This window comes from Mchenga conophoros, linkage group LG17, assembly GCF_057382185.1.
Source record: "Mchenga conophoros isolate Kocher_MC1m ecotype Shallow Benthic linkage group LG17, M_conophoros_male_GT1.1, whole genome shotgun sequence".
NCBI classification, from domain to species: domain Eukaryota; kingdom Metazoa; phylum Chordata; class Actinopteri; order Cichliformes; family Cichlidae; genus Mchenga; species Mchenga conophoros.
In genome coordinates, this window is record NC_140542.1 from 8,351,364 (window position 1) to 8,375,959 (window position 24,596).

A 24,596-nucleotide genomic window follows, 5' to 3' on the forward strand; every position below is an offset into this window, starting at 1 on the left:
TCACATTCCAGCTCAACGAGGCTTCGCGAAGTGGTTAAAAGTTACCTGGGTATTTTACATAGTTAAAGGAGTTTACCGGAAAGACAAGTCTGGTGCTTTAGAAGTTCAGTCGAAGTCAGTGAGGTCACTCGCGATTGTCTAATCAAAGCAACAGTTTTAATTATGATTTTTAATTGAGAGGAATATATTAATTTTGACGCCGAGTGCGCGTCGTTGGATCCGCAGCGTTGGGATGCAATTACAAGTTGATTAACCTGTTTCGGGATATCGGTAAGTATCTGTTAATGTACGTTATGTACTGTTTTCCCGGATCTACGGGGTATGAGTTCACTCCTTCACGAGGAGTAATGAATAGCTGACATGTTCCCGCAATGCTGGAAGGCGACCGTGACTGTAAACCTGAGCTGTCTGTATTATTCAGCAGTACAAGTAAGCTAGAAGTCACTGCCTTCCTTTCTTCCTTCCTTCCCAGTCAGCTGTTAGCTAGTCATTAATCACGTGAAAGCTAGAGCTATGCATTCAGCTTGTGGCAAGTATGTTGGTTTGTTCTTCATTCTTAAGGATCAACAAAACAAAAATCAAGACTAGTATTTATTTCCCAGCCTGTGTTTTAATTCTTTTAAGTTTTCATGAATAGCACTAGGCTGGACAAAAATGTTACAATCTGCATTTAATCCCGTATAGCACATTAAAAATATTCATCATGTATCTGAAGTATAAAATGAACTCTAAACTATACACAAACACACTCATAAAGGAGCTTGCATGCATATCACCCAGATGTCAATAACTCTAGATATGGAGGAGTCCGGTGACTTGTATGATGTGCGTGAGACCAATGACCCCTCTTCTTGGGAGGACCAGCACCACCAGTGTCTGCAAGACGTGGCAAAAGTGGAGCGCCTCAGGAGGAAGATCAAGTATTACTTCATGAACCCCTGCGAGAAATACCACGCTCGTGGACGTAAACCATGGAAACTCATACTGCAGATCATCAAAATCGCCATTATTACCATCCAGGTACACGGTATTCTCAAACATGATCCAAACAATTATGATCAGTTCATTTTATTGTGATCTACTGTCCTTATAAGACTTATAATTTATAAGATTTATATTATAATTTTTCCCTACTGCAGCTGGTTTTATTTGGGCTAAGCAACCAGATGGTTGTCACTTTCAAGGATGAAAATCTCATGACGTTCAAGCACCTCTTCTTGAAAGACTATGTGGACGGAGGCATAGCTCCGTATGCTCTTTACAGACAGGCGGATGTTTATGATCACATTGAGTACGTCATTCAACAGGTGACTAAAACTTATCTATAAATAAGAAAATAAACTAAGAAGCTGTGAAATGGGTTTACTTTGGTTGTTTGAAAACACAGCTTTACATGTGCCTTAGTTATTGTTAATTATTGCTGGAATTTTACAATTCTCTATCCTCGTATGTCCAAGCGTCTTACAGGCTAAGCGTGTCATGGGATTGGACTTTGGTCATGTCGCATGAACCAGTATTTTAGTTGTGTTGATTATGGCTCATATAGTAAATGTGTTTTTAAATAACATGGCGGTTACATAAACCTCCTGTGGTAAAATGTTAGCAAAATGTCAACTACCTTTTTCTACTGTTCATTTTCAGTATCGGCTTCTGCACAACATCACATTAAGCAATCATGAATATGAGGAAAAGCACAGTGTCTACACCCCGCTGTTACTGTGTCAGGAGTTCTACAGGAACGGGACCATCTACCCTTCAAATGAGACCTTTGAAATTGATGCTCATGTGGACACTGGTAAGCATGATCAATATTTACAGGAAAGACTCATAACAGTATTGCTAAAATACACTGATTTACACGTAAGCCAACTGAAAGATTGGACACTGTGACTCAAACAAGGACTCAAAGATTTTTGCAATTTGTAATAATATAAAATTATATCGTCTAATTATCTAAAGTTTAGAAAAAATAAGGTGCTGAAACTACAAAGAATGATGTTGACACTGTTAGCAAAAATGATCAACTTTGCACAACAGTGCCTTCATTTTAACCTAACCAGCTTCATGAAGTAGTCACGTGGTGATGTTTGGGTTTGCCTTATAGAAAACTAACTAACTAAAGCCTCTTCCAGAGTAAATATATAACTGACACATATTGACAGCTAAGATAAACAGTGGACTAAACGACTACACTCACTACAGAGGAATGGCAGCCAGAGTCACTTATCCTACAGCTGCCACTGTAGCATGGATTATGCACTGGAATTGGAAGTAGTAAGAACACAGAATTCAGTTGACTGTAATCTGCAGTCTACTGACATCTAGTGGTGAGATTTTACACACTGCACCTTTAAAGTAATCTCATCACTTAACAGCACCTCAGATTAGTTGATGAAGCCTGCACAAATTGCAAATTGCTCCAAAGAAACCTCTGAGAAAGACTAATAACAGGAGATGTTATCTGTCCAAGAAGCACAGTAAATGGGCATTAGGTCAGGTAAAATGTATGGAGGATAATTTATCAAGGAGCTGCTGGTGGCTTATTTTGTTTTCAAGGTAACACTTTGACTACCTCAGCCTCCTGAAGTATTTCCCCAGTACAAAAGCATGCCTCCAGGCTCTGTAATGAGTGTTTGACCGATTGGCGCCATGATTGAGGGCTGCATCAATACCTTTGGCCTTCACTGAAATCCAAACCTAACTGATGTTTGGGATTGGAATGAGTTGGACCGTGAAGTGAAGGAAAGGCAGCCAACAAGTGCTCAGCACTTTTGGTAACTCCTTCAGCACCGCTGGAAAAGCTCCAGGACACAAAGTCATGAAGGTGGTTTTGAGAAATAAACAGTGGAAGCTTTGAACAGCATAAAAAGGAAAACACATTTGACTTTGTTTAATTTATAGACAATGGAATCAGATATAAAAATAAAAAAATCCAATTAGGTCTAATGGGTTTATTTTGTTAATTTCTGTCTGTGTTGTGGCCTGTCTCTACTAGAGTGCCTCAGAGTTTATCCCCAGCCAGTACACGAAGCGCTTCCACATTTTAAATTGGATTTCATAAGGTACGGAAAAAACATTCGATGTTTTCTTTGACTTTGTTCCCTCGCTGTTGTTGCTGTATATGCATTTAAATCCTCCTGTCAGCTCATGTGCCTGCTCTGTCTTCCAGGTTAATATCTGTCAAGATTACATTTGTTCTCAAGGCAATAAATTTGCAGACAGTGAGACATCAAGAGCTGCCAGATTGCTACGACTTCACTCTTATCGTATGTCATTTGACTTGTCTTCGTGGCTCCGTGAGCATGAGTGGATCACGTCAGACTTTGACTCTTACTAGCAGTTATACGATGTATCTGATGTGTTGTATCACTAACGCTAACCCTTCACCGTGACAGTTACTACTTGTGACTCTGTACCTAAACAAAGTATAGAGAGTCTTTATTTCTGAAGTTCATTCGGGTAAACAAATTAGAGCAGTTTAGTTACACAGCAGTTGCTGTTTATATAATGAATGTTATCTTTGAGGCCAGGCAGATAAATGCTTGGCTATCAAGTGTGGCTTTAAGACTGGAGTGCTTACTCTTTCCTCTTCTCCAAATACGACTGTTTGGTTAACAGATCACTTTCAACAACCAAGCTCACAGTGGCCAGATAAAGGTTGATTTGGAAAACGAAGTAGACATCAATGAATGCAGGCAATGGAAAGTAACTGGAGCATGTAAGTTAGATGAGCAGATTCTAGTTTGTACAAATCATCTGGTTGGAGATTTTCTTTTTTTAATTTTGATGAAAATTTTGAATTCCTGTCCTCTTTCAGATGGTAGAAGCATATACCTGACTGTGCTGTTTGACTGCCTCATCATTATAATGTGCATCATCTCCTTCGCCCTGTGCACGCGCTCGGTGATCACTGGGATTCAGCTGCAGCTCGTGAGTAAAACAAAGCGGTTGCTTTTGCTCAGACCTAAAACAGGCTGTGATTGTCTGATACATTTTTGTGTACACAAGTGCAAGAGAACGCTCACAGCTGATTCTACATCTGACTAGGCTCGGCAACATGTTTTTGGCATCATTGGAAAAAAAGATATCGTAATTCAAGTGAAGGGATCTAGTGAAGTGAAGTGGGAGTAATATTGGCCAATCAGAGAGCAGATTAGGGTCCTGAAAGTCTATAGAGGAAGTTGGATGTGGCAGCTTAAGCAGTTGGGTGGGTTAAGCAGAGGACTTGTGTCTGGGTGAGTGGGATTTTAATCCTTGCTGAAGTCAAATCAGACTTATCTTAGCTCATACAAAGTATTTGCTTCTGCCTGAGCTCAGCTGGTAGGAGGGGCTTAGGACAGAGAGGGGACAACTGCAGGATTTTTTTTTTTCAGCCTAGTGCAGCTTTTACTAAAAAAACAATTATTCTGTAGTATAACGGCAGATAAGAGCTTGCCGTTGTCAGTTTTTACTTTGGGTTAGATGAGTAACACTTGTCTATACTTAAAAAGTATTTCTTTTTAGTTTTTTTTTATATAGCTTTATGACTATTGTGGCAGGAAAATGAGTATCTAGCTAGTAGCTAGCTGTATTCTGCAACCTCTCCACCCTCCAGTGAGCAGACACAGAAAGACAGAGACAAGGAGAGCAGTGGAAAGAAAGCTCCAGAACAGAGCAGAGCAGTCATCAGGGAAAATGGATACGACATTAAGTCAGATGCAAGATGAAAAGGGGGGAGGTAGGATATAAGAGGTGGGTGCAAAGCAGGTTGCACATGCACACGGGCTGTGTACAGGTTAAAGCAGAATTTACAGTCCCCGCAAATGTGTCTGTCTGCATGCACATTTCTGTTCAGACATGGAGCAGAGAGGGGTTTTCACCCATCGTGCATGCACTCCGCCAAAATCCCACCTGTGCTTTAAGCAGATGGTACATGCGTTTATCACGCAGTGGCCACTTTTCATTGTTCTAACACTTCAGGTCGCGGAAAATTTGCTCTTTTCCACGGCTGACTGACGGACCAACAACAGCACAGGCAAAAGCAGCTCACAGACCAGTTGTACCACATACTCTGTACCTCCATCGATAACAGAGCTCTCTGCAGGTAGCCAGGACATCCCTAGACTGTGAACGCACTACCCCCGCTGTACCAGAAATTCCACTTAATCCAACTGACTGTAACAAGCAGTCTCTGTATTTCATAGCCAGTTGGATTTGTAGAAATGTGCTATATCAGTTGATGTGGGCTGGAACTGAGATCAGCTGAATTGCTGGGATTACAGCTGAGCTTGACTTGAAGAAAATGATAAAGATGAAGATGAAATTTTCTTATGGCCGAAGTTCAGCTCAACTTTGACTTGATAATGTCCTGCATAAACACTTTTCTCACCACTCTTCAGTACCAAAACTACGAACCAAAGGGAACATTGTGTCCACCTTTCTGTGTCACCTGTTCATTTCCTTCAAATTCTCCCTACATATGTTATCATAATATCTCATTCTCAGAACTAATAATATCCAGTTCTAATATCATCTGAACTTCATTATTCTGGTTATTAGTTTTTTACGTGCTTGCGTTTAGATCACAAACAAAAACCTGTAGTGATTAATTCTCTTTAGTGATTCAAATTACAACCCACGTTTCTTCTTTTAAACAGGAGTACAGCCGTTACTGCAGGAAACACTTCAGCAAAGAGCTGTCGTGGTCTGACAAGTTAGAGTTTGTGAACAGCTGGTATATCCTTATTATCGTCAGCGACACACTGACTATCATTGGTTCCCTTCTCAAGATAGCGATCCAAACAAAGGTAATAACATTTTAGTAAGTTCGTCATTTCAATTGTGCTAGCCGTTATTATTTTCTGTTTGATACTACAAGTATTTTTTTGAGTTCATCATTCATGTTTTTTTTCCTTCCAGGTGCTCACCAGCTATGATGTGTGCAGCATCTTCCTTGGCACAGGCACCATGTTTGTCTGGATGGGGGTGATCCGTTATATGGGATACTTCAAGAAGTATAATGTAAATCTGTCACACAGTAGTAGATTTTTTGTTTTAATAGATCTCTAGACATGATTAAACATGTATAAAATCCTTTTTTATTCATTAGAAAGGGTTAAATAATTAGAAACATTTGTTCATAGGTCTGAAAAGAAGATGCAGCTTTTCTTATTGTCTTTGTGCATAACAGCAGTGTGTGAAAGACTAAAGCTTAATAGGACCTCAGAATACTTTAAGGTCTCTGAATGGCCAGTTGTGGGAAAACTAGACCCAGTAAACCTGAAGATATTCTCGAAGAGAGAATGATTCACACACTTTTGCACATGTGTTTTTTAGATGCATTACCATGTGTTCATTTCCAGATCCTCATCCTGACACTCCGGGCAGCTTTCCCAAATGTTATTCGTTTCATCTGCTGCGCGGGAATCATTTACCTGAGTTACTGTTTTTGTGGCTGGATTGTCCTAGGCCCGTATCATGAGAAGGTAACAAGCATTGTACTTAACACAAAAAAGGCCTGCTTTACTTTACTGAGGCCAAATTAACTTTTTTAAAATCAATGCAGTGGGGAAAAAAAATTAACGTGGTGCTCTGTAAATGTCTTTGCAGTTCCGGACGTTGAACACTGTGTCAGAGTGTCTGTTCTCGCTGATCAATGGAGACGACATGTTTCCCACTTTTAAGAACATGCAGCAGAAGAACAGCCTGTGTGTGGATGTTCAGCAGGGTCTACCTCTACACCTTCGTGTCACTCTTTATCTACATGATCCTCAGCCTTTTCATCACACTCATCACTGACACCTATGACACCATCAAGGTATTGCTACCTTTCTACTAACTCTGTCATTGGTTTTTGTGTTTTTTAAATGCACATTCTGCTTTGAATGCTGCAGAAGAAAGTTTTAAGCGCAGGTCTAACAAAAGGTTTCTGAGAAAGCCTTAATAGTTGAAATGGTGTCTGAAACGCTTAACAAGCATGCACTCTGTATCTACTGTCACTCTCCGACTTGCATCATTTAGCAACAGCAGCAGAGTGGAACCCCAACATCAGAGCTGCAGAGATTCTTGTCAGAATGTAAAGACCTGCCAAACTCTGGGGCATACAGACTTGACAAGAACAATAGCTGTTTCCTAAACTGCTTCAACAACAGGTAAATCTAGACTTCTGCTCTACAGCACTTCTTTGCTCTTTAGTTGATATTGCACCGCTTACTAGAGATGTCTGTTGGTAATTAAACTTGAGGTGCAAGTGAAAATTGGTCATATTTTTGTAACAGAGACTCTCCCCCCACCTTCCTTTCAGATGCAGGAAGTATCGAACTCAAGAGAGGCTGACTTCAGAGGCGTGACATGATTTCATTGTGGAAACGCATTAAAAAATTATAATTAATGTGCACTTTATCCTGTTATAGTCAGCTACAGGGATTTTTTTAACCTGACTGAACCCATCTGGTTAGAAGTGAAGCACTGTGATGCACTTCTCCTAGTTTCATATGAACACTGTATGAAAATGTTTTTAAATCAAGCACGTCATACTGGAAGTTGCAAATTCTAGGTAATAAATCAAGGTTCAATGAATAAGTTGAAATGTGTATTAAATGATTTTATTTCCCCATCATCAGGAGAAGGTATTAGTATAAAAGCTAATATTGTAGCATTTTACCCTTCACATTAGTTAATCCTCTGTAAAATCTTGTTACAATTCAAAAAAAAAAAAAATAAAAAAAAAAAAATCCCATTTCATTTCACGGTAATAAGACAACCCATACATCTGTCAGCACAGTAAAATAATTAAGTCTTTTGTGTCTTTAAAAGCAATATCCGCAAGCAGATATTGTATATGGCTCCACGGTGCTGTAGCAGTGGATTATTTCCCAAGAGAAGAGTTGAGCTCCTTTGACAAATTACTGCTGGAGAGGTCAGAGATCAATTCAAACAAAGATGTTCCATTCTTGCATTTAATGAAGTTGTAAACAGACCACACACACACTCCACGCTGCTTTAATGCATCTTCCTTTCATCGAATATGCCATCCAACTTGAAGCCTTGAAACCGAAGCCAAAATCCATTATTTTCTTTTTGGCTTATGATTTTGGAATACATAATCCAGCCACCAGTGACCACTACAACCATCTGTTTGCAGGAGTGACTTTATGCAAACTTCCAGAGTAAACAGACATCACTGGTAGAGAGGTCTCTTATATAAGCAGCCAACCAGTGACATCACCAATATTTAATAAAAAAAAAAAAAAGAAAAAAAAAGTTGTGACCTTTCAATAAAATAAATTCCCAAGTCTTGTAATCATAAATTTCACATGATTTTTAAGTCACGATGCCAGTTTTGAGAGCTTGACTTCCTCGCAGGATTGCTTTGTATTCTTCCTGATCGCACAGGAAATCAGTCAGGGCAGTCCAAAAAGGCAGGAATTCCTACAGGTTACAAACTCTCCTTAAATGTAAAAAAAAAACCCCCAAAAAACAAACAAACCCAAAAGCAAAACGCCAGAGCTTGTTACTTCATTTAATATGAAAAAAAAAAAAACCCCGCTGGTCAGCGTCAGCCTAGTTTGGACTGGTTTACTCCAGAGGGAGGTGGAACCCGTTGCTCCTCCATCCTGTTGGATTGGGAACGCAGGATGAGACTGAAAAAATCCTCATCAGGAACAGTCGATGCTTTAGTTGTAGGTGGTGGAGCAGCACACCTCTGGTCATTCAGTCTGGAACCCTAAAACACAATCGAGAGTTAAATTATACCAACTGAAGTGTTTAGTGATGCTTTGCACGTATCAGAATTGATTAACCCCTGATTATACTTTATTAGGCATAAAGCAGAAACTGGTAAGTGAGGAAACTCATTTCCAGGGTAGTGGTGCAGCATGGAAACTGATAAAAATTAGAAATGAGTGGCCTAATATTTTCTATTCTGAGGTCCAGTAGATTGTTTTGGCTGGGAGGCCTGCCACGCCATAGCCCATGAAAATTCTCACTTGACTGCATTACACTGCCTATCACACCTAGACATTAACTCACTTTTCAAATACCCAACTTGGTTGAAAAGTACATACATGAGTCCCTTTTTGTCTTGGATATTTCGTGGAATGAACTGGGTAATATGGTGCCAATTAAGAAGGACTGCCCTGCACTTTCAATGAAATGGCAATGCCTTGTTTAACCTGGAGCACAGTCAGCATGAGAAGACGGTGTACAGCAGTCTCTTGTTTAGTATAAATAATCCTGAATTATCCAACCATGTTCAAATTATCAAAGCTACTTCCTGGGACCTAAATTCATGGACCCAGAATCTAAGTGTTATCACATGGAAAACTTTAAGGGCATGTACAAGGCAGGACGTGATGCAATGAATTTTCTTTACCTGGCATTTGACTAACATGTCGAAGAAGACATCATCCCCCTCGGGCTGCTCAGAACTGGCCTCGAGACGACCGTACAGGGAGGGTGTGCGAGTAGTATTTGCAGTGGGGACTGGGACTAGGAAGAAAACCAGAAACCCTTTACGTGATATTATGGGGAGTAATGAAAGGATAAAAGTGGGCTTTTCCTTGCATTCTTTACCTTGTGACTGGACTTGATCTGTGTTGGAGGTGGAGGGTGTACAAGGCTGGTTGGAGGTGTTGACACGTAAGCCAGGAAAAGGGGTCATGCTGACCCGTTGGTCGTCCAGACGGCGGGCTTGGGAGCTGGCCAGCAGCTCCAGGAAATGACCAGGATCCTGGTATAGTCGTTCGCGCTCTGAAACAGCTACAAACAGACATAATTATTATGTGTGTGAGTAACCAATGGAAGTGAGTTAACTGTTAGTTGGGCAATTAGCTACTCAACCCAACATTTACTCTTGACTTTGTACACGTCAAAAGAGGGCCGTATCTTAAAGCAATCCTCCACCCAAATGAAGTGTGCCGCTTCAAATATTCCTCGGAGGTTTGAAAGCTGGCTGAAAAGAATTTGCCCTTCATAGAGACTGTCGGGTGTGATAAGCTGGGACTCATGGCCGTTACAGACGAGTGCAATGATAACAAAAAGGCTCATAAACGCCACTGTGCTCACTGAAGGATAAAACCACAAATATAGCTTTTTGGGTGGAGAATCACTTAAGGTCATCTCTGCCATGAGGAAAAGCAACATTCAACATGTAAAAGGATAATTCTGTGACATTCACACCACAATACGCCAACACTGGGAGTGCCTTCTCTGTAGTTCACTCGTATATTGCCTGGCACCTTTTTAGATATGGCGTGAACATCAGTAAGGACAAGACTGACTCACATTTCTTTTCAGCTACAGGTGGGACGGAGGAGGGAGAGGGATGGGCAGGGAGATGGCTGTTGCCATCCAGGGTACACCTTTGCTCGTCCATTCTGTTGCCCTGGAAACGAGAAAGGACGTCGAAAAAGCTGTCCTCGCCGATAGTGTCCCGTGTTTCTGGCTACAAAAACATTAAAAATCTATAAATAAATAATGAAGCAGGTTTAATAACAACAGAAAACGCTGCAGATAACGGAGGTACTCAAACAAAGAAAACAGTAAAGCTAAAACAATTAGTTAATTTGACCTTTGACAGAAAATTAAATCATTTTAATAAAGATGCCATTTGTGTTCTGGGAAATTTTGATGAACACTTTCTCTATTTTCCAACATTTTAGAGGCAAAACTGACTAAAAGGCAAGTGTGACAAGAGATGAACCTTTACACTCTGGCAGAGAGTGGAGTAGATGTTTACTGATACTTATGCATCAATATACTATAAACAGCTATGAATACAATAAGATAAGTATCCTGAGTGGTTTTCGGCTCCCTTTGTTAACACAGCCTTTCTTCATCTGGTGCACACAGTTTGTTACACCAACTGCGATGCAGTTGAATATACAACAGATTCTCTGAGGTGGCACATCTAATTTCATCTGGTGAGGGTCCTGTACTACAAAGAGAGTTCAACATACATAGGATATCTTTGAATCAGGATAAGCAGTTACATATAACTGGTTATGAACTCAGCAACTTAGCCCAGGGTTTCCCAGAGTGCTGCTAGCAGCATCTGACCAATCACAACTTGGGATAATTGTACTAGCAGCAGAGTGGATGATTTTTACAAAGAAAGCCCCTTTTTTGTGTAGCAATTTTTCTTGTCTTATGATATCAACATACTCCAAGACAGCTGCAGGCACAGAGGACAAAAGCTTAGATTCACTAGTTTACAGTTTATTACTACAAGTGTTACATTTTGCTACAAATTCACTTAAATCTGAAACGGCCTGTATTTTAACAGACTCGGTATTGTACAGACAAACCGTTTCCCTTTAAGTACTTGGAAGCAGTAGGAAGAAAAACAACAATGAACATAAGACAGAAACTATGACTCCATGCTGCTACACAGAAACTTCCTCCCACAGCATTAACACTTTTGTGGGAAGGCATCTGCGTGAGGTTGTGTCACAGGCTACATGCTCACTTTGAACTTTTAGGCTGAATCATCACTGACCAGAAGCTCAGCGAGGATTCCAAGAATGTTTTGAGTGGGTTACGTCTTTCTGCCTGCTTTAACTTACACATACCTTCTGAGGCACTGGTGCTTCCAGCTCAGGCTCCGTGTCCTTGGTGCAGGTTTTGTGCTGGTCTTCCAGAGAGGATTTGTCATCCTTCTGCCTTTTGCTTTTTGTCCAGGGGAAGGGGAAAAGCTTACTGGAAGCCTTGATTGAGTTGTTTTTTGAAGACCCAGAGAATGCATCTTCCCCCCAGTCCTGTATATATAAAAACACACAGAACATACGACTTTCTTACTGACAGAATTACAAGATCAGTCTTTTTTTTTTTTTACCTAGCACAGGCTGGGTGAACAGAGCAGAAAGTACCATTCTCTGCAAACCATTTTTCATGTAAAATTAACTCTTTTTTTGTATTTAATGTGTTTTCATTGTCAGAACAGCTGTTTTTTTGTTACTCTGTTCCACTTTGTCTCCTAAAAATAGTGAATATAGTAAAACTAATAAAACTAAAAATTTGGCTAGCCTAATTTAAAGCTCAGGAGTTTGGACCATTTCATTTGTTATGGCCAGTTTTGAAATAAGACTGAGCACAGTTAGTTTTACGTACCGGGTGTGCCGGCAAATCTCCCCTTTGACTTTTGGGGGAAATTGGACTGTAATCCAAGTTCTCTTCTTTACTTCTGTTCAAGGATGCATACTTGGTCCCTGAAACAAAAATTAAAAAAAAATTAGCCAGTGTGGCCACATTTCTGGAAAAACAATGATTCAGTGAAGCATCACAGCATAAAGCTACAGGACACAAGCAAATGGATTTCTAAATCTTAGCAGCATGGGTTTGGTGTTAAAGAGGACTCGACTCTTGTTCATGCACATTTACACACATGCAGAAGTGTAAAAATGAACTGGTTAACAAAGTCCAGATTTACCTGGTATGCTGGGGTAACCCTGGTAGCATCCTGTCAGAGCAGAGCTATTTGCATTGGTGTTGCCGAAGAGGAAGGGATGAAAGTTTGGGTTGGACTTGAGGCCTACAGCCAACCGTAGGTCTGACAAGTTCATCCTGGCGGTGGCCTCGCTACTTTTATCTCCGGTCTGCACCAATGACAACATTACAGTTTACTGTGAGCATACGATATATTTCTATTTCTACATCTGGCTTTACAAATACATATGCAATTATTTCCTGTTGTTCCCTACTCAACCAGCAGATGGAGGTGTGGCCCGATAAAACTCCTAAAAGAGCAGGAAAACTGTAAACAGTCACCTCTTTGGCAATTTCTAGATGTTTCTCAGCAAACTGCATGGCTTGCTCATGATTCCCCAGGGCTGTGTGGGCATTTCCTAGACTCCAGTAAGCTCTTCCTTCACCGACGCTGCAGCAAGACAGAACAGTCTGAGTAACTTCATGTGAAATTATGCAATAACGGGTAGTCATACATCAAATTATCACACACTGCAATTACAACAGCTGAGACTAAAATTAGCTCATGTGTATTTCACAACAATAGTGGGTATTTAACATTTCCACGCACAATTTGCTAAAATCTATACATATTAATGACAGCTAGTTTAAAAAAAAAAAAAACATTCTACAAGATTTACTCAGCACCACCTATTTTAAACCCTTTTACATCTTTTTACAAGGCTAAAAAGAAAATCAACCCCCCTCAAAAAAAAGAACAAAAAAAAAAAAACAACACAACATTTGCACATTATAAAATAACCATTGTTCCCAAATATCCTGCAGAGCCTTTATATAAAGCTCATCTATAAACACTTAACCAATTACAACATGAAATGACTGTAAATGCTGCTCCTTGGGACTTTTTTCCTTTTGGATGTTTGTTTTAACACCACAGCGGCCACCCACATGTTAAGTGCACAATCTGATTACACTTCTGAGGACAGTTTGGCAGCAAAGCTGACAACAACAAAAGGCTTTCAGTGGTATACCGGTCGCTAAGATCCTGAGCAATGACCAGATGTTTGAGGTGGTAATCGATAGCTCTCTCATAGTCCTGCAGTAGCGTGTAGGTGTTTCCCAGACTGTAACAGGCCTGAGCCTCCACAGCCTTGTCCTTCAAAACCCTGGCCAGCTGCAAAGTCCTCCTGAGGGTGAAAGAGAAGAGGAGGAAGGTCAAAGAATGTCTAGGGCGGGTGCAGGACAATGATTGTTATCTGCTCTTTTCTGTTCTCTTTGTTCTCATTTTCCAAGGACATCCATGTCAAGGAAGTGCTGGAATGACAGACTGACAAGTTACAACATTTGACAGTGTTCCTGTAAGTAAGTCATTAAAAAATACTATGCTGCTCATAAAAACTAGAGAGGAAGTGCAGCCAAAAAAACTCCTCCTAAGCTGCTGGGATGAACTCATCCTCCAGTGTAAATCACTTAGAGAACAAGAATCAGTTTAAACCCAACTCATTTATAGCTGTCTGTTCATGTGTAAAAGGTTTTAATGTAGCATTTATGGTACAAAGAGGAGAATAAAGAGAAGCCCTAAAAGTAAAAAGTGCGCTTTCAGCATTCTTTTTTTTCTGTCATGCCACAAATGAAGTGAGAAAGATGATGAGCCTCACTTGTAATGACCGGCCGCCACGTCAAACTGTTTGAGGAATATGTGTGCATTGCCAAGGTTGCAGTGGGCCCTCCTCTCAGCAGACCTATCCCCAAACTCCTTAGCAATGAGAAGGCGCTATCGAATAAAAAGGGTGCATGTTACTCTTATCTTATTAAAGAATGAGTTAAGCATCATAACAATACTGGCCAAGCTCCTAAACAAGCATCAAAGAGCGTTGTGAGTACTTCGGCACCTACCTTTTCATGTGCAGCTACTGCGTTTTCAAAGTCTCCTAGCAGATAGTAAGTGTTTCCAAGGTTCCCGTAGGTACGACCCTGGGCCGCTCGATCGCCTAGCTCCGTCACCAGGTGCAGGTTTGCTCTTTGTTCACAATAACAAGAAAATGCTCACTTATAATTGAAAACTGTGGCAGAAACACATGGCTGTTGTCTTAGGTTTCCTGGGTGATTCTGTGATGACTGACTGAGATTTGATAAAAAGACACTTTTCCTTTTGTTTTTCTAGTCGTCAACAAGAAACTGATCAGTCTGCGCCGGCCACTGGACAGCCAGACGAAGATTTGCTTCGACTTGGGTTTAATGCCAATCGGAGCTTGTCTGCTACTTTTAAAAAAAAAAAAAAAAAAAAAAAAAAAAAAAAAAAAAACTCTTGATGGACCATCTTATGACCTACATCTTGATAGCACAACCACCCAACAACTTAAGTAACTTTAGCAACAGTTTATTTTTTGTGTGTGTGTGTGTGTTTTTTTTTTTTTTTTAATCATTTGAATGGATCAGTGGAAGATTACATACCATTTTTTCTACAAATCGTCTTTGTCTACATGTGCATGGTGGTCATTGCATAATGAAATAATAGCAAACAATCAAAAAATGACAATTTTGATTAGAGCTGCATGGGACACAACAGTTTCAATGCCACTCCAAACTGTTCAGTTATATAAATATCGCCTGCCACTGATGCAAAGACATTGATGTTAGTCAGTGAAATGTGAGGCAATGGAAATGATTATTAAACAACTTTATTACAAAAAACCATACACCACCCTAGCACCTCAGAGCTGTCTTAAGCTCTATATCTAATCCATTCTGGCAAGCTCATTTTTTAAGCAACTTCCAACCGTGGCACAGTTCAGCGTCTTAGTCATATCTCATTGGGACCTTTGCAGTAAACAAAGCAAAATCAATGCTTAGAGGTAAACAGTGATGCCAACTCACTCGTAGTACTGCGCAGCTTTCCTCAGGGCTATCCTTGCCTCCTCTGAAAACTCTCCTGGCTCTGCTCCGCTCCAGCAGATGCTCTTGCCCTTGGCGTGGTAAACGTTTCCGAAATTATACAGCGCTCGAGCCTGCCCGACCTACAACACGCACAACAGATTTTCACAGACGGAAACCAGAGTGACCGGCGCTGTAATTACATACTTAAAATACACAGACACCAGACTTTGGTGCTTGCATGCAGCCTGCAGAACTATTCTAGATGCTGGTACACCGAGTCAATGCAGTCGTCACGTGTGCGCGAAGTGTTCTGTGGCTCCACAGCACGTTACGTGGTACAGTTGTAACAAATTTGGATCCATTTATGGTAATCACAGTATATGAGCAATTTAGTCACAGACTAAATGACAAAACAGTGAAAATAATTTAATCTTATGTTGCTGAAATAAAAAACAGCTGGGGGATGCTCCGCCTGTGTTGAAATAATAAATAAAACATTACCCACCTTATCATATATGGCTCTCGTGATTTCCAAATGTCTTTGGCAGCAAACCACTGCTTCATCATACCGTCCTAAAAGCTTTAATGTGTTTCCAAGGTTACCACTGGCTTTGGCCTCTCCAACTTCATCTCCAATTGTTCTGGGATTGTAATGAAGATTTAAAAAAAATAAATAAAAAAAATAAGCATTAGGAAATAATTAGATTGGAATATCAGTGTATTCCTTATGTGTATTAGATAGAAAACACAAGAGGCAAGAAAGTAATTTGCAGCTGCAAGCAGTAATACACTGGAGTCTAGTTTAGCAGTTTAATCAAGGAGGGGAGATATAGTGATTTAAAAAAAAAAAGTTGTAGCACTTAATCCTGAATGTATTGTTAGACTATACGTGTGTGCGCGTGTGTGTGTGTAGGCTGACCAAGGTCAAAACAGTTGTACAATCAACTCAAAAGACTTAAAAATGAAGAGATTAGGTTGATTTGTTTAACAACCATATTTTAAAAATGTTCACCTGGTGAGTGTGAGGTCATGCCGATGGTATTCCAGAGCTTTATTATACTCTTGAAGGTGAAAGTAGGCATTTCCCAGCTGGCTGTAGATGGCACTGAGGATCTGGAGGTCCTCTGTTCCAACCTGGATGGCAGACTCAAAGAAGGACACACCCGCTCGGTAGTCCCCGGTCTTACAGAGCCGCTCACCTTCCAGAGCCAGGTCCAGACATGATGACTCCATCCTGCAGGGAGGCGGGACCAGGCGAGAAATCACAGTGTGTTTAATCACAAGGCTGAAATACCTTACTAAATCAGAAGGATGACAAACCAGTTATAATTCTCCCCTTCCCCCTTACTCATGCTGAGCCACAAAACTACAACTCAATACTCTGTCACGTCCACAGTCCCGAACATAAGTGTGGACACACTCATCCATTCAAATGTACGGTACTGATTTTTTTTTTCTTCCAAATTACTACCGGTAAAACGGATTACTCTTGACTAGGTTTTGATTAACCAATCAATTTCCTAGCATATTAGAAAAAAATATTCATCTACTCAAAAATGATGTAAAAGAGCAGAAAATTATCATTTAAGAGAATCTGCTGCCAGCGAGGGGAAAAAAAAAAAGATGCCAAAAATTCCATTTTGGTTGTTTGAATTATTCAACAGATCACATTTAGCAAAAACCTTTCTGAAGTGACTTAACAACAAATTGACAAATTGTTCAAGCAAAATCTGAAACAACCACTTTTTAAATTGCACGAATGTCCTTTACTACAAAGAAATAAGCTAAAGTGCCACCGCGGAGAGATCATCTGTGTTTTGAAACGGGGCCAAATAACCTGGAGGTTAGATCACTCAACTAACACATGAACTCATCTCACTGGCTCACTGTGGAGATCCCTTTTTAACAGTCGAATTACCACACAACACAAGAAAGAGAAACTCCAAATGAGAAGCAGGAAAAACAAAACAAAACAAAAAAAAACCTCCAGTCTGTGAAACCAGACCCAACAACTATAATTCCAAAATAGGACCAAGCATTTCCTGTCCAACTCCTAAACTGCCACATTTACCCTGAAATGACAACGTGTACTTTACATTTAACCATGACATTAGCTAAACTAATAAGGTCTAACATTTTTGCACTCTCAATCATCTTTTACTTTTTTCAGCTTCAAAACTGTCAATGAAACAAAACCGAGAGGGGAAAAAAAAAATCTGTCATGAGCAAATGCACAATAAATTTGTAAAACAAATCCAGTCATGCACGGCTGCAACAGTTTCACAACTACAGCATTAACATGACTTGACTTGTTGATTGATACTAAATTTGGAGGAACAGCAATATTGCTCTGCATTAAAACAAAGCGGTTTACTTTCATGAACTGGGTTAAAATTTGTGTGTCTGCCACAGGAAAAGCACACACATGCAGGCATTTCTTTTTAATCAGAACAATCACAGGTTTATAATTACCCTTGCACGCTTGTGACCCCATCCCCCAAAGAGACCATACCAGTTATCCCCCGCCCCCTCAACCCCCTCAGCCCTCTGAGGAAATGAAACCACATTCTGCTGTGTTGTCTGCAATACTATTTGGTTTGTTAGGTTGCTCCATTCAGGAATTAACAAGTAATTTATGAATGGCAAAATGTGGTTTCATAGGATTCATTAAAATAAATAAATAAACAAACAAACTAATATATCTTCATCTGTGATGTGCTGCATTTACTTTCTAAACTTAGAGATTTCCTCTTCTGAATGTTCCATGGCTACTTGAGCACACTTTGGTTACAAGAATAGAAGTATTTAATCTCAGCTAGAGAGCAGAGATGTTCTTTCAAAAGGTTAAAAGTAATGTAAATAAACTAAACCTTTTCTTACTAAAGCACTAATGCATTAAAAAAAAGGATGTCTTTATTGTTTACAATATGTTGAAGACTTTAAATTCCACAAAAACACTAACTGTAAGCTGTTGAGACGTATGTGTACAATGTAGGACCTCAGAGTACCACAGTGTTTCCTGTATATTAACATGCTTTCTGACATGTAACTGGACATTTTGTTGCTCCCGGTCAAAGACAAGTGACAATCCAATACCCTGGCTCACATACCTGTCGCCTCTTCCCCTTCTGATGCACTCGAGACAAGTTGACACGACAGACATTTCAAGCTTCTCAATGACTCTCAGGAGCAAACCCAGCTCGTTCAGCACTGCACCCTTTATCTTCTCTACCTTCGCGTGCATACACATAACGCACACAGCTACGGTGTCTCAATTTCAAAGAAATAAAGAAAACCCCCACGGATAGGCCGCCTTCCCTGCGTGCGCCCCGCTAACTCGTAGCAGCAAAACAAAGGACTTAATCCTCTCAGCGTTCACGTCGACCTCGATGGCCAGGTGAAAGGCTGGGAGACCTTTTGTTTAGGTGAAGACGGATTAACAGCAGGCTGTTACAGAGCTGACATGATTTAAGTTAGAGCAGTCCGCGAGGCTGGCATGTTCAAATGATTGTTATATTTCTCACTTAGCCATTGGTAACCTGCACATCTAATCCACCTGATGGTATGTGTCACTTCCAATTAGGCCAGACCTGCGAGGTAATTATAGTCACTTTAAGTGGCTCTAGTGAACCCTAAGGCTATTTGCTTGACTCCGCATGAAATAATCATTCTGCAGCATGCAGTCTGGATGTACACACATTCTACTATTAACATATAAAAATGTTTTACCTGGACAATAGTGTTCATTTTAATAAGACACATCATCTTTTATTAGAATGACTCTCTGTGATTTCTTTTGGCAAATCCCACAGTGGACAACATAGAGATGTATTAGGTACAGAAAGCCAAAACTAAATTCACACCCCTTCACAATCCCTTAACCAAAGCTTCTCGTATCTCAGCTGTTGCGGATCCGAAGAAATCCACTTGTCTGAATTAAGAAGGCTGGACCAAAGTGCCCTCTGGGGTGGACATTTCCTCATCCTTGTCCACGATCACTAGAGCAAGCCATGTGACTTTAAAGCCACCACCTCAGCTGACCAAACGCCAGGTCAATTGTTATACAAAGAGGTGAACGTTGGTGCACGTAGAAATGTATTAGACAAGAAAATGCATTAGTAAAATTCTCCTAATTAGCTATGAGTTACTTATGTAGGAATAATAATATATAAATTATTATCCTGCTACTTCTCATCTATGGCTATGACTTCAAAGTAAAAGAAAATCTCCATTATCAGGTTGTCTTATTTACCTGCATGCTAGCTGTTGCCGAACACACAGAATGGAATTCATTCAAAGGAAAATATGCCAGTAGCAAACCGGTTTGACTGGGCTTGTGCATGCAGCTCAATTATGTCTCTACCCTACGCCGTTTCCCAAAATATATGTCATATACTACATCAGTTACATGCAGAGCTAAACATGAGAGTCAGAGTCAACAACATGACAGCACAGCTTTGTAATCAGGTTCATTTTCTCACAACTATTTCGGTCCTGCCATGAAATATTTACACCGTGGCTCAGGAGGACCTCCTGTGGGCCATCCAGAATCTGTCATCAGCTAGCCAATCAGGTCTCATGTTACTGACACAGACACAAACTTAGCAGATAAACTAATGATAAATACAAATGTGAGTGATTCTTTCCTTAATTATTATTATTATTAGTAGTAGTAGTATTATTATTGTTACTACTATTGTGGAAAAAAAGTAAAGCATTTAATTAGCTGTAACTTCAAATTGAGGTAATTGTGCCATTCAGTATGGAAGCTCTTACGCGTGTCAGCATTCAGATTTTCAGCTCTTATCACTCCACGCCAAATAATGTGGATTATTCCATTACTCTTCAGTCGTGTTCTTCTAATCTCTCTGATTTTATATTCAGAGAGAACGGCACAAAAGCATGGCACAGTTTAAGTAAACGCAAACACAAGCCTACCTGAGGCGCACATGGAGTAAATGCTCTCTGTCGTATGCACATTGCAGAGCAAAGCTGCCAAACATGACAGTCAGCCAAGCAGTCCTATAAGGAGCCAGAGACTGAACCACATTATGTATTCCTGTCAACTCCTCGGCTCAAGGTGAACCAAGCTTTTTTTGTTTTGAAGAAAAATCTGGGAACTAACTGACACGAAATATACATGCAACAGATTCATGGAGAACGCCCGCATGCTGCTATGCATGGGTTCAGCTGTCGCACCATCTCTGTCCCACCTCTTATCTGGAAACCAGAGCTGAGGTGCAAGAGAAAACACTCACTGTCATGCACACATGTAAAGAAAAAAACAAAAACCAACTCACAAGCAAAAACTAACACAATCAATCAAGGGTGTTTGACGAGACACAGATGGGGAGACAATTGAATCAGCAGAGCTTTATAATTTAATTATTTTCATAGCTGCACATGCTGCCAGGAGTTCTGTGGAAGCTGTCAGTTCACGTACTTGTTCAAAGCAATAGCGATCTCTCCTCAAGTTGCAATATGTGGTAAATAAACAGAATACACAGACACTGTCTCGAAGGGGAAGAGCTTGCATTGGGTACCACTGCTCTGTGGCATGCTCTTTGATTTTCATGCTTAAAAAATGACTGGGGATTTGTCATGAACAGTGCACACAATGCAATGGGCACGCTACTGCATTCAAAATGATGTTCACCTACTCAGTGTCAATCGTATGCCAAGAAAAATCCCTTCACATTCAAAACAATGAGAAAGTGCTCATGTTCCTCATGCCCAGTTCCCAAGACCGTGTCCAAACAGAAACTCGAAATCCAACTACTAGTTTCACACCTCCTGTCTTTCTGATCATGCTGCCGTTGATGCTCTTTTTCTTGATTTTTGACCTATTTTGCACATACTGAGCTGTACTAGGCTTGTTTGCCTCCCTGTTGGCCTGAATGGATCCATTTATCCTATGACCTCATTCACTGACTGAACTGTTTTCAGAGAAGGCACTCCAGCTGACTGCACCATTTTCCTTTTTCCCCCCTCTTTTTTTGGGTGAAAGCATCATCATGCGCTCTAAAGTTTTGACAGTGTTGCAGTGCACACGGATCCCAAAGGGAAAGTCGTTTCCGATGCAGGGACCATGACATCTGCCAACAATCGAGAGCAAACTTAAAAGTCGGTTCTGCGTCGCACTTTTAGCAATACCTGTCAAACTGAGATTTTACTTTTTAAAGCTTAAAAGAAGAGGGGGTGAAAAAAAAAGCCATCAGATTTTCTTGAGAGTAGAATGAAGAAAAAAAAAAAATCAGCTGACTGGAAAACATTCAAGATCAAGCACTATACATGTGCAATGTTCCATTACAGTAAATGACAATCAGGAGGAAGTGCGGCACAGTAAAACCAAAACTGATCACAATGAGCAGCCAAATAAGTCCAGTTTTCTTTCACTTTCCACCCAGTTTGGCCTAAATCTAGATCTCATTTGTCAAACGCTGCTTTAAATATGAATTTTTATAATTCTGAAGAATTATAAGAGCAATGTGCAGTCCTGCAGCAGCTCCATAGCCTTTAACCATAGCTCTCTGCTGAAGATCCAGTGATAAATATTTTTTAAAACATCCTTAAAAAAAGAAGAAAAAAAAAACCCAGCCCACTGCTTTTAATTTCCCATAATACAAAAAAAGCTGACACAACAAATCCTCCTAATTTTGCTGCATTTTGCAAAGAAAGTGTGGACAACTACAAACGAAAGCACCACCCCACCGCTGCTCTTTGGAAACCTCTTACTCCCCCATGCATTAAAAAAGAAAAAGAAAAAGAAAAAAGAAAAAAAAGAGAGCTCAAAGTGACATCCAAAAATAATTTCCATAGAAATACGCCCAGCCAATCTCTCTCCAATTAAGTGATGCTCTCTGAAGTGCTAACAGCTTCTTTCTTTCTTTTTCCCCTGAAGAAAGCTCACCAGAAACCATCATTAGAGACTTAAACCCAGCCCTACATGGGAAAATGGGTCGCAGCCTATTTAAATAGCAAACTGAGCTTCAACATCATAACTGCTGCCTGCCCTGTAATTACTGTTTATGTTAAACTAGTTGAGTGGGTTTCACCATGTAGCCAAAGCTGTAGCAATACACTACTTAAAAAACAAAACTTATTTTTGTTGTTGTTGGGGGTTTTTTTTGTGCTACGATTTAACACCTAAAACTACCATTTGTTTGGTCCGTGTACTGGCTCACGCTACATTTCTTCCCTAAACTCATGACACAGCCTTGGTCATGTTTAGGAAATTCTGTATTAGAAAGCTGGAAATGAGTCAGTTAAACCTGAGCAAGCCCTCACATGCCCCCTGTCTGACTGAACGGCAGACGGTGTCACTTGTTATAGAAGCTATTGTGACAGTCCAAACGTATGAAGGTCTCACAGAGACTAAAGCTACCTTAAATGTGTAAACGACTGTTTCTAGAAATTAACCACCACGACCAAACGACACCAAAACTTCCCAGATGTTTCTTTCACCTACCTCAAAGTGAAGTCCGCGAATACACCACAAACATGGCTCCAGCTCGGTAAAGAAAATAGTCAAGTCAAAAATCTTCCAAAGTGTTTGTTTTGTTTTCCACCGGGTTGTTTACAGTAGAGTTACTACTCACTCGTCCATCTGGGAGGAAGATGACTCTGGTGTCTCGGGAAGCACAAGTCGAAGCCACTCCTCGAGCTCAAAATCTGACTCCAATTAGGATTCCACGGTTGCTGCCTTCAAGTGTCATGGGAAATATTTGGCAATGGTGCTGTAACCTGACCAATCACGTCGTTAAAAAGTTCTTGAGGTGACGTTTGCAGAAGGGCGGTTGTAAACCTCCACTGTCAACTATCCGTCGTTGGAAGTCAGGGATTGTTAATAAACCAGTTGAGGCTAATAGCCTCAATTAATACAGCGTGCCTAGCTTTGAAGGTCTCTCCCGCCCCCTGCCGCACGGCGCTATTCTTTGCGACTCATTTTCAAAACAAGCAAATTACGGCAGATGTCTTGTGTAGTCCGGTAAAAATATTTAAAAGTAGGGTGGCAAAGTGTAGCAGTTTGTTTAAATCACTTTGACTAAGTGGGAATTACGACAAACGCGCAACGCAACGTTTAGGATTTCAAAATAAAGGTATGTCCCTTACTGATGGTTGTAGTCGTAGTCTTCACCCAGGCATTTAGCTGTCCTTAGTGCTGTGCAATACTGCAAATTTAGTGCCGTAAAAAATTACCTACTGACCAAGTAAATAGAGGGCCAATTTTGTCAATACTGATATTTTTAACCTGTAAAGGCAGCTTTTAGCGGCGAGAGCAATGTGTCATGATTTTTGAGATGAATCATCATTAGTTTGCAAATTCTGAAGCCATTTTAAAAACCACTAAATCACTGTGATTTTATTTAGTTTTTTTTCTTTCTACTTTACACAATCAAAACACACCTCTCAGCTTTTACTATATTTTTGAAACTGTTGGAGACCTGGAATGTAAATGTGCTTGCCTCTTTGGGTCAACTTCCGTTGTTTAAATGTGCCATAGGGCAAATAAAATAGAGGTGACAGACAGTCAACACAAAAAAGATTCAGACATTTTTCTAATGCACATGTGCATGAGGTATATATTTTTTCATTTATAAACAATAATTTATTTAACACAATTCAGTGTTTCAGGACTGAAACAAAATATCGTTCCTACTATCAATCTGACACCAGTACTAGCATTGGACTGACCCGGCCACCTCTAGTTGTCATTCACTGTCTCTCCCAAGTGTCATTTCTTCTCTAAACTGCCCAAATAAATGCCTCAAAACAGTTTAGCTACTTTTGCTCACTAATTCTGCCAATTAATACTTTTAATTGATGATTTAAAACAGCTATTTGCTGGTTAGATTGTCCCAGCAGCTGGCCAAGAGCTCAGTTTTGGTTTCTTTTTGTTTTATCCAGAAATAGTTGTCAGACTGAAGTAATGAAATGACTACATCACACAGGACTACTCACATATACCCTGCCTTTACTGACGAATTTTTTTTTCACAACTGTTGCAATTTTTTTCAACAAAAAAAAAGAGGAAGAGCTGTCTGAGACTTGTGAATCACACAGTCACCGCATGGGATGTCCTGTTGTACCCAGAAAGCTTTCGTGTAATTTGAACAAGGCAGGGAGAATCACAGGGTCATTAACACCCTAAGCTTCCTTCTTTTGTAGCTTTGAGGGATTTGTCGTAGCACAGAAAGCTAAGAACCATATGGAAAATAAAGAAAATGTAACTTGTGCTTCCAGTTTGCTGCAATTCAGAAGAATGCATTATCAAGAATGGCAGTGATGTTTTGATGCATTTAGGGAGTCACAGACAC

General features: G+C 40.2%; 2 protein-coding genes across 4 annotated transcripts; one reads left to right on the forward strand and one right to left on the reverse strand.

Moving 5' to 3' along the window:
- Positions 1-19: 19 nt before the first annotated feature.
- mcoln3b (mucolipin TRP cation channel 3b) lies at positions 20-7,779 on the forward strand. The gene is given in 15 exon segments (XM_085251149.1): positions 20-270; positions 797-1,020; positions 1,140-1,307; positions 1,642-1,795; positions 2,996-3,062; positions 3,170-3,266; positions 3,619-3,718; positions 3,818-3,930; positions 5,637-5,786; positions 5,899-6,000; positions 6,342-6,464; positions 6,589-6,687; positions 6,689-6,796; positions 7,000-7,130; positions 7,283-7,779. Coding segments are annotated over 14 exon segments (1,680 nt in total). The 5' UTR covers positions 20-270; positions 797-798; the 3' UTR covers positions 7,329-7,779.
- Positions 7,562-23,277, reverse strand: LOC146555035 (G protein-signaling modulator 2-like). 3 transcript variants are annotated; one of them, XM_085251147.1, is made up of 16 exons: positions 22,878-23,277; positions 22,748-22,789; positions 16,292-16,513; positions 15,785-15,920; positions 15,280-15,419; positions 14,299-14,422; positions 14,061-14,176; positions 13,434-13,589; positions 12,745-12,853; positions 12,407-12,572; positions 12,088-12,185; positions 11,550-11,735; positions 10,264-10,423; positions 9,553-9,738; positions 9,353-9,468; positions 7,562-8,704 (listed from the first exon to the last, which is right to left on the reverse strand). In XM_085251147.1, the coding sequence occupies exons 1-16, from the start codon at positions 22,883-22,885 to the stop codon at positions 8,537-8,539; spliced, it is 2,133 nt and encodes a 710-aa protein (XP_085107273.1). In that variant the 5' UTR covers positions 22,886-23,277; the 3' UTR covers positions 7,562-8,536. The 3 variants fall into 3 exon arrangements, with proteins under 3 accessions (XP_085107273.1, XP_085107274.1, XP_085107272.1); XM_085251148.1 differs by lacking the exon at positions 22,748-22,789; XM_085251146.1 differs by lacking the exons at positions 22,748-22,789; positions 22,878-23,277 and adding an exon at positions 18,390-18,821.
- Positions 23,278-24,596: the final 1,319 nt, after the last annotated feature.

Bases quoted from the DNA above. Each gene is read 5' to 3' on its own strand.
- LOC146555035 (XM_085251146.1), bottom strand. From the start codon at position 18,529: ATGTGTATGCACGCGAAGGTAGAGAAGATAAAGGGTGCAGTGCTGAAC. The intron at 16,514-18,389 runs GTATGTGAGCCA...GCCTCCCTGCAG, and splicing joins AGAAGGGGAAGAGGCGACAG to GATGGAGTCATCATGTCTGG. The intron at 14,177-14,298 runs GTAGGTGCCGAA...TTTATTCGATAG, and splicing joins CAGTAGCTGCACATGAAAAG to CGCCTTCTCATTGCTAAGGA.